Raw genomic sequence first — 12,421 nt, 5'->3', positions numbered from 1 at the left:
AAGAAATTACCATTTTTTTCCTGGGAATTCCGTTAACGACACTAATGAATTGGTTGAAAAACTAAATCATGTTGCTATTCAACCCAAATATTCCCTCCATTCCGTACTGGCCTTTGGTTCAGAGGGTCCCGGCTTCTATTTCCGGCAGGGTTGGTGATTTTAATCGCTTCTGATTAATTCTTTTGGCTCGGGGACTGGGTGTATGTGTCCATCCCAACACTCTCCTCATCATATTCAGATACTACACTACCAACCACCACAGAAACACACAATAGTGATTACATCCCTCCATATAGGGTTGGTGTCAGGAAGTGCATCCAGCCATAAAACAGGGCCGAATCCACATGTGCGACACAGTTCACACACCTGCGACCCCACAGGTGTGGGAAGAAACAGTAGCAAAAAAAGAAGAAGATTCTCTCCATTCCGTCAATATTGTTAACATGTACCCCAGCATCCCAATTTCAAAAATTTGTTCCATTATCACAACAATTTATATAGACACAGTGGCCTCATCTCTATTCTACAAATGGTTTTGAATAACAATTATTTCATATTTGATAATACCATTTATCAGTAAAATGGTTTAGCTATTGGATCTCTGGCATCAGGCATCCTAGCTGAAGTCTATCTAGATCATTTAGAACACACCAAAATAATAATAATAATGATAATAATAATAATAATAATAATAATAATAATAATAATAATAATAATAATAATAATAATAATAATAATAATAATAATAATAATAACATCTTTAGTAATATTTTTCGGACAAGATACATGGACGACACTCTTGTGATCATGAACGAAAGTGCAACTGGTGCCATCACCAATCTATCCAATCTTGATCACATTGACCCACATATCAAGTTTACACTAGAATCAGAGAACAATAAAATACTCAATTATTTAGATCTAACAATCATCAGACAACCTGGTTCACTGAGCTACAAGATTTTTAGAAAACCAACACATACCGCTAACACAATCCATCAAGATTCCATACACCCACATGCCCATAAATGTGCAGCGTACCATAGTATGGAACACCGCACATTTAGCATCCCGCTGTCTAAAAAAGAACTTTAAAAAACTAATTAAACACCATTCACAGTATAGCTAAATTTAATGGTTACAACAGCTCCTTTATAGAGAAAATCATTAATAAACATAAACACCAACCTTCAACCACCTTAACAAAAGAAAAACTCACAACAATTTGTTATCTACTTTTATGTTTAATAATAAACAAGTCTACCAAATCACAAATATATTTAAAAATCATGACGTCAAAATAGCCTTCAAAACTTGCAACAAAAATATAGATATTTTACACAATACCGATTCTATTAATCATAGCAATAAGTTCACCAAGTCAGGTGTTTATAGACTCGATTGTAATAATTGTAATGCTTCTTATTTCAGTCAAACAGGTAGGAGCTTCCTTATAACATACTTAGAGCATGTTAACGCCCTGATACATAACAGATTTTCGGCCATGGGACAGCACATGGGTGATACTAACCATAAGTTCACTAATATCAACCAAGACATGAAAATTCTCAAAGTTATACAAAAAGGCCCCTGCTCAATATTACAGAAAATTGTTTTCTCCACCTGGAACAGTTTTTCAATTCTAACTGAAATCTAAATGAAATTTCATAGAAATCAAACATTTTATTTGTCCTTTTAATTCCTATCTTTAGTAATCATGTCTCAGATAAAAATAATTCCTTTTTTTATAATCTCTTTAAATTCCCCTTTCAGTAGCAGTCTTTTCTGTCCACATTCTTAAGCCCCACCTTAGACATTCCTACCCTCCCCCTCCTCCTACCCCTCCCCCTCCTCTCCTTATGTACTCCTTTGTTTACATTGCCTCCTTCCTACAAGTCAGTGCTTGCTTGTTCCCTATCCACTCCTTTGTTTACATGGACTGCCTGATTCCTCCAGCAAATCAGTGCTTGTTCTACATCAGACATTAGAGATGAGTCTCATAAATAATTTTTCTCCTTTTTAATTTCTTTTCTGTATGTTTATTCATTCCTAATTCTGACTATCATTTCCAGATTTACTTCTTTGCCTGAGGTCCTAAGTCAACCTAAAGAAGACATCATATGAATGACAAGAAGATCATAACCATATTTCTTGTTATTATATGTATTTTAGTGTTATAATTATTCCTGCAACATTGTCTTTGTCTGGTATACATTCATGTTTTAGTTATAATCTGTTTAATTCATATTTGGCTGAAGAAGGCCACTAAGTGGCTGAAAGTAGTCCCAAGACTGATGTGATATCATTTACTTGATATATTGTATTGAAAAGATAGACCTTCTTGTGAATTTATTTCTTATAATTGCACTTCAACATGGAACAAAAATGAAATTTATAGCTTATAAATAACTTCCTTGAACAGTCAAGATTTTCTTCTGAAGAAGTGGAACAAAGTTCTCTGCAAACCGTGAAGAGTTTCAACTTGTTTTATTGACAAGGCATAAGCCCAAAAGCCCACATCATGTGCTAGTCCCAGAATTTGCTTGGTATGAAAATGGAGAGTCCACAGTAAATCATCTTATAGGTTACCAATGGTGGGGTTTGAACCTATCATTTCCTGAATGCAAGCTTACAGTTTCACGACTTATACTGTGCAGCCAGCTCACTCAGTCTGTAGACTTAATGATATTCAGTTATTTTATTTGTCTTTCATTGCCATCAATGTATGATGTTGACCAATGTTATTCCTCAGTTTAGATTCTCTTGAAGTAGCTTCATCATCAATCTCTCACTTTCTTCCATTCGACCAGCAAATTGCCCTTTTCATCATTGAACTGTAGAAACGTTGGATGTCTTCCATATAGCAATGTCTCTTTCACAGAATGCCATAGTGAAATGACAGTACAGATATAAAAGCGAAGTATGGTATGCCAGTTATTAGGAGAAACTACTCATTTTGATCAGTATGTAAGCATGTTCAGTAGCTTTGTTAAAACTTGATCTTACCACAATAGTTATTTGTCCACAGACCAGGGCCAATTAATATCCTCATCTTTTGTTAGAAGGTAGTGGTGGTAATAGGTTTTAAGGGTAAGCACACATCTGGGCAATCATCTGCTCTTATTTCTAATCAGAAGAGTTCTGATTCTTCAAAGAAGTAGGGTATTTGAAAAGGAAAGGGTAATGACGAGAAGGGTGTGAAAATGAATGACTCGCTAGGTCTTGCAAATCTAATATTGCCTGGGTCAGAAAAGAACATCATCATATGGAGCAAAAAACAACGCACTGTGATAAAATTCAGTGAAAACAGCGGTTAATACAAAACATAATTGAATCTAAAAACTGTGTTAACCTAAGAAGAAAAGAAATGAAAACAAATGATGCAGATTTTGTAAATAACTGTATAATTTTATGTAAATATTGTAATTTCATGTATTTAATTTAATTTTGCAATATGCATCTATAATTTATATTGTGCTACTGACACAAATAAATAAATAAATTAGTATAATGTCATACTTACCTACTTAGGATAGTCGGAAAATAAGTTTTTGCCATTTTATTTCCAGAGAATGCATAAACCTGATGGGTTGTCAATGTGTTGTGTTACACAAGCATCCTTCCTTGTTTGTTGTGGAATTTCATTGTTCAGGTGCAGTGCTGTGTTAAAGACAGGCCAGCAGAATAGTGTGTACCGGTACCAGCAAGCATGGAGAATGGGCATCTACTGCAATGACACGACTAAAAAATTCAATTAGATGACAGAAACCTCTCTTTTTACACAGCAGGAATCATCCTTCTGCACAAAAATGTGATACGGCACATTGTAGTATTTAAAGTCAACCATATTGCCACCTTCGGTCAGGACCGCCTGAACCATGCCCCCTATGGTTCCAACCTGTTGCTCAGAGACTTCCAATTCTTCCCTGCATTAAAGAAGACAATAGAAGGGCATCGCTTAACCACCAGTGATGTTGATATTTATCCATACACAGACTTTTACCAACAGAGTTCAATCAATCAATCAATCAATCAATCAATCAATCAATCAATCAATCAATCAATCAATCAATCACTGATCTGCATTTAGAGCCACCACCCAAGTGGCAGATGATTTTAAGGAAACTGGAAATTTATCAAACATTTCCCTTGGTAAATTATTCCAATCCCTATTTCCTCTTCGTACAAATGAATATTTACCCCAATCTGTCCTCTTGAATTCCAATTTTATCTTTGTATTATGGTCTTTTGCACCATTGAAAGCTCCCCTCAAGCTTATTCATCTACTAATATCATTCTACACCATCTCCCCACTGATAGCTTGGAACATACCACTTAATTCCAATATAAATGGTCCGTTATTGGACATTACAAATTTTCCAGCTAACTCACTCTTGGTTGCCAGTATTTCACCCCAGTGTGCCAATTTGGGCTCATCAGTTGATAACTAGTACACCTAATGAGATGCATGGCCATCAGATGGCTTAGCAGGCATCAATTTTTGTAAAAGGGACTGAGTCTCTCATAGTGCATTAGCACTGCCTGTGGCTCCAAGTAGCCTACACAGTGGCCTCCATTACAGTAGAACCCCGTTTATCCAAAATAAAGGGGGTGGAGCCACTTCGGTTGATGCATTTTTTTGGATGACACATGGTAAATATTTTCGGAACTTAACTGTCAAAATAAAAATGCATAAACTCTGTTAAGCAAAGGTGCATACTGTATATTAACATTAAAATGTTTACATTATGTCACTCATTGAATAAAATCAGTGATTTTCTTCTGAATTTTCTTGCTGCAGCACTGTCTTGCAGCTATGTCACACCACCGTTTGATCAACAATACATAAGCTGGTGTAGATTCATTGCTTTGTTCAACAAAGTGCAAAGCAATCTGAAATAATGAAATAATTTTTTTGTTACTACTGAACTGAATACTGTATACAGTAATTTTATTACAGTACTGTAATTAAACCATGTGGTTGTATTTTAATAAAAATTTGAGATCAATGCATTAAATCCATCATCTGCTATAACTCGAATCTCAGAACTGCTATTGTCAAGGTGAGAGTCGTCTGGATAATCTTCATGACGAATAATAATAATAATAATAATAATTCATGCTTGTTCAAGAAAAAATGTATCATGGAACGAACTAGAGGTTAAGAAACTGTTTTGTTTTATGCTACACATGCACTCTGGCATAAGTCATAATATAAACATACCGTAGGGTGTGCCTAGTAGCTCTCAGCACATATAGCAAGAGAATTACTAATATCGACGGCTAAGAACGAGAGGGTAAAAACAAAATATTAAAATACAATTTTGCCTCAGCATTTCGGTTAAGTCGGGTTTCGGTTAAGCAAAGTTCGGTTAACCCATAACACAACACGTACTCTTAACCACTCCGTAGCGACACGTGAGCATGAGAGACTCACATCCACGAAAATTCAAAATATCAACGAATTCCCAGAATATGAAACTGAAGCTGAACTTACTAACGATTCAATTAAAATTGCACATTTTAAAGGAATTTTAAATTCCACAGGGAGGGAGAAAATAAGCTTTCAAATAAAATTTATAAACAGAAACAAAATACAGAAACTGTGAACTTTGAAATGAACTTCATAAACAGGAAAAATTGCAAGAACTGTTATTCTTTGAAATAATGTTCATAAACAGAGACTAAAGAGGAACAGAATTTACACTTTTCATATTCTTCGACAGTTACTGGCAGTCATCATCTGAAAGAAAACTGCACCTATGTTATTCCTAGTGGTGATGATAATTGTTTTAAGACGAAGTACAACTAGGCAACCATCATCTGTATAACACTAATCAGAGCGAAAAATGGAAGGGGTCCGACACTTCGAAAAATGAAGGTATCGGCCAAAGGAAGACAAGGGCCATGAAGGGCATGAAAATGAAAGACTCCCCAGGCCTCCATACGTAATACCGTCAGGGTCAGAAAGGAACAAGAGTTGACCAAGGGAGGTCGGATAGGATAGATGAAAGTGAGGAGCCTGGCACAAGTAAGGGGCAGCAATGCCAGGACTCAGGTGAGGGCCCTGTGGTCGCCAACCCACGCTCCAAAGTTCAGAGTCCCTGGGGCCCCTATTAGTCACCTCTTACAACAGGCAGGGGATACCGTGGGTGTTATTCTACCGCCCCCACCCACAGGAGGATGTTATTCCTTGGCTGCTATCATCTGAAAGCTTCTGTCGAATAAGAACTAGACCACTTTTAGTTTCCTGCAGTCATTTCAAGCACACCTTCCGTGAACATTCAAGGCAAATAGGATTGTTACACTTCACACACCTGTAACCGGTTTGCGGATGTTTCTTGTACGAGCACAATGAGCAGTACTTCTTCTTTGGAATCCTGTCATTGAGAGATGAAAGAAGGGGGACCGTTTCTGGATCAATATTCAGTACTTTTTTGATCCACATCTTCAAGTCTTTACTGATGCGTGGGTTCAAAACTCTGCCTTTCAGGTGAGATTCTATGAGTTGTAAGGCTAGCTTTTCTATGAAGTTGAATCTGGGTTCGAATTTACTTTAAACGAAGCATTTGTGAACTATAAAGGAATTAACCAGTGCTATATTCAGCACTGCACTGAAGACACATAACAGCCACCTCACATCCTTCCTTTGCGTGCTGTAGAGAGCGCACTTGTAATCAAGAGCATCTACGCCACCCTTTGTTTCATTGTAGAAACTGTTCATGACAGCCTTTCCATCTTCACTTTTACCCTTGGAATGATGCATTGAAGAAATTATGTTCAAAACCTTGTTGTTCTTCACCTTTGACGAAAAGTGTGTTGTTTTTCCGTCGAGGGTAAAACCGTACAACTCATCTTTCAGAGCTCTGCCCTTGATTGCCGTGAACTCCGGTGGCAACAGTCTTTTGTTCTTTTTCACAGTAACTACATATGTCAACCCTCTTTCTCGGAGCTCCACCACTGCTTCCATTGAGCTGAACCAGTTGTTACCAGTAATATTCCTGTTGCTACCATGAATAGGTTTTGACAACTTAATCAGCGATTGTGTTGGAACGCTAAGAGACTTTTCTGCATCTGTGAGGCCTTTTCCATCTGATCCTCTCCCAGTATAAAAATAGGAGGTCCTAGCATCTGTCATAGCCATCAGCTTGATACCGCACTTCGCCGGCTTACTGGGCATGAAGATCCAAAATTTTACACAACCCCGGAAGGAAAGAAGGGTTTCGTCGATGGTGCACCTGTCACTAACATAATACAAGCATTGGCTGTTTGCCACAAGTTTTGAAAATATTTCCCAAATGGGTGCAGCGATGTCGACTTGTCTTCTAACAGCCCTTGTGGCAGGACCATCAAAGCGTGGAGCTTCTTTCAATACAGTGAATCGACGGTAAGACAGGATGACCCTGAAGATTGGGTGACCCTTATAGCCTGTAGCAAAAAGAGCCTTACTACTCTCTATATTTGATTTATAAATTGACGTGAGCAGTAACAAACCAATAAAAGCACTTATTTTGTTATCTGAAATATCATAGTAATTCCTCCAATTAGAAAGGCTTTCCTTGATTCGGGATTGTGACATGTGAATGGTAGTGAACTTATGAATGTCTTGGATCATTTCACCATCTATAAACTGCCGCCAAACATCTAGTTCAGAGGGTGACTCCCCTAAAGTATCTAAAGCATAGCTAGTTAGCCCTGGCAATTTGCATTTCAAAATGTTGTGGGCTTGGGGCCGTCCCCTTCTTTGAGGTTCCTCGGATGTCCGCTGCAATCCATTTTTATCTTTGTATACTATTACGTTATTCTCACTATCTGAAATACACACTACCTGCAGATGCCAAACCTTTATCTCTGACCGAGCTGTCTTCATCACTGCTGGATCTGTCTGAACTGCTGGTATGCAACTCCGGGTCTGAGGACGATGGGTGAAAGACTGGGTTGGAATCTTCTCAGTTTGTTCCTATCCATTGCACAAAGTGCTGAATAAAGAAGGAAATAAAAGTATAAATTACAAAACTAATTTACCATGTATTGAACGAAAATCTCACTTATTTTCATATATAGGAATAGTAATAATACTACGATGAAGAATAAATGTGAATTACTAGGAAAAAATTAAGTATTTGCGGTCAGGAAACACACATATACACATAACTACAGTTTGTCACCATCCCGTGATGACACGTGAGTACACCAGACTCGTATTATTTTACAACCTGTTGCGATAAGTGAGCCTGCGAGACTCGCTAGCTGTTAGAAATATTTCCCTTACCTTCAACGGCTGCTGTCAACCGGTGCATCATATGCCACAGTTGCATGAAAACTGACTGTAGCGAATTTACGTAGGTGTTTCTGACCGCCTAGAGGCGCAGGGTAGCCAACACTTAACATGAAAGAAATCATATGAATCTGATAGACTCACGTGTCGCGTTATGGGTTAAGTGGGGATCTACTGTATATGCACTAGCCATGCATATGTAGAAAAATAGAGAACGAATGCCCTTTTTGCCCATATCACATTATGTTTCGTCAATAAAGTTTCTGGCAGATGGCAGAATAAAGAAAATTATTTTCTGACTGGCCCTTGTATCTCTTTTGCACAGTATATCCTCCTAGTTATTTTCCATTTTCATAGTGTATAAAACATTGTTGTTCAGTGATATACCATTATAAATTTATTGCTACATTTCAGCAGGAGGGTGGGACTCTGAGTTAACTTCTGACATACATAAGATGACAAGACTTCTACTTCTGGTGTCTGCAACTTATGTTATATTCTTGCTACCTATTGGAGTAGTAGAAATGGTTGAAATGAACTGGGAAATTGAGAAGAGTGTGAAACCTTCAGCTGGAGGACCTGATAAACAGCTCTACATAGCATGGTTTGTTCATTTTGTTTCTCAACATATAAAAATAAATCACCACAGTAAAACTTAATTTTTAATTTCTTTATACAAGCAAGTTATCAGTGGCAGAAGGTGAATCACAGAATAATAATAATAATAATAATAATAATAATAATAATAATAATAATAATAATAATAATAATAATAATAATAAGCGTACTGGAAGAAAAGGAAAGAACAAAGAAGAAGGAATTGAAATTGGCACGTGGTCCTCTGGTGGCCCATTCGAAAGAATAATAATAATATTAATATCCAATATTAATATCCAATATCCAAATATTCCCGAATTAATAATTATATTATTATTATTATTATTATTATTATTATTATTATTATTATTATTATTATTATTATTATTATTATTATTTTAAAAATGCAACTAAGATTTCAACCTCAAAACTAGCACAAATAATATTCTTGTTTTGTTCTTTTCTTTACAGGTTGAAAAGGAAGCTGCTTCTGAAATGGATTCGTGGTATTTGCTTCTCGTTTTATCAATGGAATTTTGCTTGCAACTTCTTCTTATACTGTCTCTCAGGGGATAAGTTCCGTACTGCAGTAAAGGAATGGTTAATGGGACACTGTTTTATTCCCAGTAGAAGAGTAGTGATTAAAAGGCATTCTCCTTCTACACATTCGTCCAAACTTCAGCTTACAGTAAATGTTGTCTCTTCAAGGGTTACTAATATGAGTGGGGAGACTTCCTTTCCATAGCAGTTTATGAAGAAATAACTTAAATCTTGGACTAGTACAGTGCAAAGTCAACTGTCTGCAAAAGACCTGAGCAGCATAAGAAGAGGGTCTTCCGAATTTTATCCTAAACAGACAAAACATGTTGATATGTTATAAAAATGTATTTGCACCAAATTCCTTGAAGCTGCAAATAGTAGCATATTTGTGTTCCATGTAAATAGCAATTTTTTTCCAATAGTTCATCATGTACAGCATTTAGACTGAGCTGAGAATCTTTTCTAGAAAAGGACATGATCTCCTTATTGTCCATAGGCTAGTTGTTGTAAACTCATTTCTTTCTGTCAGCCAGTTGGGTCATTTTTCACTGTTGACTGGTCTTCAAATTTTAGAAAAAAATATTTAAAATAGCTGAATTTGCAGATAGGTTTGCTTGCTTCTTATTACTATTACACATGTATTTTAATAATACAGTGCCATCTCTATAGTCCAGCTGTTCAGTAGCCCAACGCATCTAGTAATCTAGCCTTCACCTGAGCATATGAATTCGTTGAAACATCTGAATTTGAATCGCCTTTAAAACACCCACTATATTCTTTGATGCCCACTTGGATTATTGTTACAATTAGTGAACAGATTGCTATGTAAATACTTATTTTTTAATGTGAATATGTATTTTCAGCAATTCTGCTATAAATTCATATTTTCAATCATTCTGCTGTAAATACATAACCTGTTATTTTTCCTTCACTCAAATTTATTGCTATGTAAATAATTATTTTTTAATGTGAATATGTAATTCCAGCAATTCTGCTATAAATACATATTTTCAATAATTCTGCTGTAAATACATAACCTGTTATTTTTCCTTCACTCAAATTTTTCATTTCAGTCCAAAAACTCATTTTAAACAATGAACCTACATATTAATGAAAAAAAATTAGAATGAATTTATTTCTTATTTGAAGCTATCACAGTATTGGCCTTTAATAGCTTAATCTCATTGTCTAGAGTGGCCAAAGCCATCTGCAGCCAACATTCATAATGTTTCAGCACAACAACATGCTTGCGCACCAGATTATGGTACCATAGAGGGCTAATGCACTGATAGCCTCAATTGTATCATGACCTTGACTGCAAGTGCTGGCTGCTTGCTCTCCCTTCAAAGGAGAATGAAATGAAGCAATGCATTCAGCTCAAACATTTTTCCATCACTGGCATTGCCTTGATAAACTCAGACCACTTACACATTACTGGTACATAACTTAAGAAAATCGAGGAAATGGAGTGGTCTAGGGAGCAGTGATGAGAGAATAGGGAGCTAGGAATCAAATAAGGATGACCTAAAGTTGTTAATGTTAAACAGTAGAAGTACTGAAAAGAAAGGAAGAATTAAGTAATTTAATAGATATATTTACCAGATATTGTAATACGAGTTGTCCACCTCTGTTGTGTAGTGATTTGTTGCCACCCCCGGAGACCTGGGTTCGATTCCCAGCTCTGCCATGTACAAGGGCTGGAATGGGGTCCATCCAGCCTGAGGAGGTCAGCTGAGTAGAAAGGACTTGATTTCTACCTCAGCCATCCTAGAAGTGGTTTTCCATGGTTTCCCCACATCTTCTCCAGGCAAATGCTGGGATGGTACCTAACTTAAAGCCACGGCCGTTTCCTTCCCTATCCCTTCCAATTTCCCATGCCCCACAAGACCCCTGTTCAACATGGCCAGTGAGGCCACCTGGGTGATGTACTGGTCCTGATCCCCAGTTGTATCCCCAACAAAATGTCTAACTCCCCAGGGCACTGCGCTTGAGGTGGTAGAGGAGAGATCCCTTGCTGAGTCCGGGGGAAGAGCCAAACCTGGACATTAAAACAGATTATGATATTGATGATGATGATGATGATGATGATGATGATGATGATGATGATGTAATAGGAGTTGAATCATGGCTGAGAAGTGATATTATGGATGAGGAAATTTTCTCACTTAACTGGAGTATTTATCATAGAGACAGAATAGGAACAGTAGGAGGGGGATTATTCATACTAGTAAAAGAAGAATCTGTAAGCTACACAAATAATAAGGATGAGAAATATGAAATTCTAGGTGTAAGAGGCTCATCTGTAAAGATAATAGGCAACTTGATGTTTTTGCAGTGCACAGACCTGGAAGGGGTGATAATGATGCTGACACTGAAATAGAATTGAAGCGTTGAGTTCAAGAAGGAGACTAGTCCATCAGCAATCACTTTGAGAAAAACAACACAAACTTTATAATTTGCTTTGTACATTCAGGTTTTGTATGTCATTAGGCACATATTCAGAAGAAACTAGCTGATGTACCCGTACTTCGCCACAGAATTCTACATTGTATGCAGAATTCTAGGTTAGGTAGTGTACACGTTGTGAGCAAGATTGTGTTAAATTGCATAGCACTTAACATTACCCTAGAAACGCGACGAAGTCACCAAACGTCTTTTCACATCTGAAGACTGGGTTAGGGAATTTTCATTGTAATAGTAGGCCCCTTGCCTACTATCAGTCACAATCAGGTTGGGAAGTTTTCATTATAATGGCAGGCACTCACTATCCACCTGCATTTTTACATCCTTACAAAGACTGTCTTAGTAGTTTTCCCTACTGAAATGAACATAGGTAATTACAGTGATGTCAGTAGGTGTGGCGCGATTTTAAAAAAATGCTTTCATATGAAATACTCGATCAAATGAAAAACCACACATTTTCTCACTTTTAATGAACAGTACTATGCTGCCGATCTAACAGTCGAAAGTTCCAGAGCTAGAATGACCAAGCCGCAGACAGCCATG

General features: G+C 37.0%; 1 protein-coding gene across 3 annotated transcripts in view; it reads left to right on the top strand.

The window, feature by feature from the left end:
* The window catches only part of LOC136867332 (uncharacterized), a 78,867-nt gene extending 68,429 nt beyond the window's left edge, over nucleotides 1–10,438 (top strand). Inside the window, exons 6-7 of one of the 3 annotated variants that reach the window (XM_067144492.2) lie at nucleotides 8,696–8,882; nucleotides 9,347–10,438. In XM_067144492.2, coding sequence (XP_067000593.2) covers nucleotides 8,696–8,882; nucleotides 9,347–9,620 — 461 coding nt within the window. In that variant the 3' untranslated portion in view covers nucleotides 9,621–10,438. Of the gene's footprint in view, nucleotides 1–8,692; nucleotides 8,883–9,346 lie in introns of all 3 variants that reach the window. The other 2 variants (XM_067144491.2, XM_067144493.2) reach the window with 2 other exon arrangements.
* The last annotated feature ends 1,983 nt before the right edge of the window (nucleotides 10,439–12,421 follow it).

This window comes from Anabrus simplex, chromosome 3 (assembly GCF_040414725.1).
Source record: "Anabrus simplex isolate iqAnaSimp1 chromosome 3, ASM4041472v1, whole genome shotgun sequence".
Taxonomy (NCBI): domain Eukaryota; kingdom Metazoa; phylum Arthropoda; class Insecta; order Orthoptera; family Tettigoniidae; genus Anabrus; species Anabrus simplex.
The sequence above is the reverse complement of the archived record's forward strand: the minus strand, read 5'-3'. Positions and strand labels throughout refer to the sequence as shown.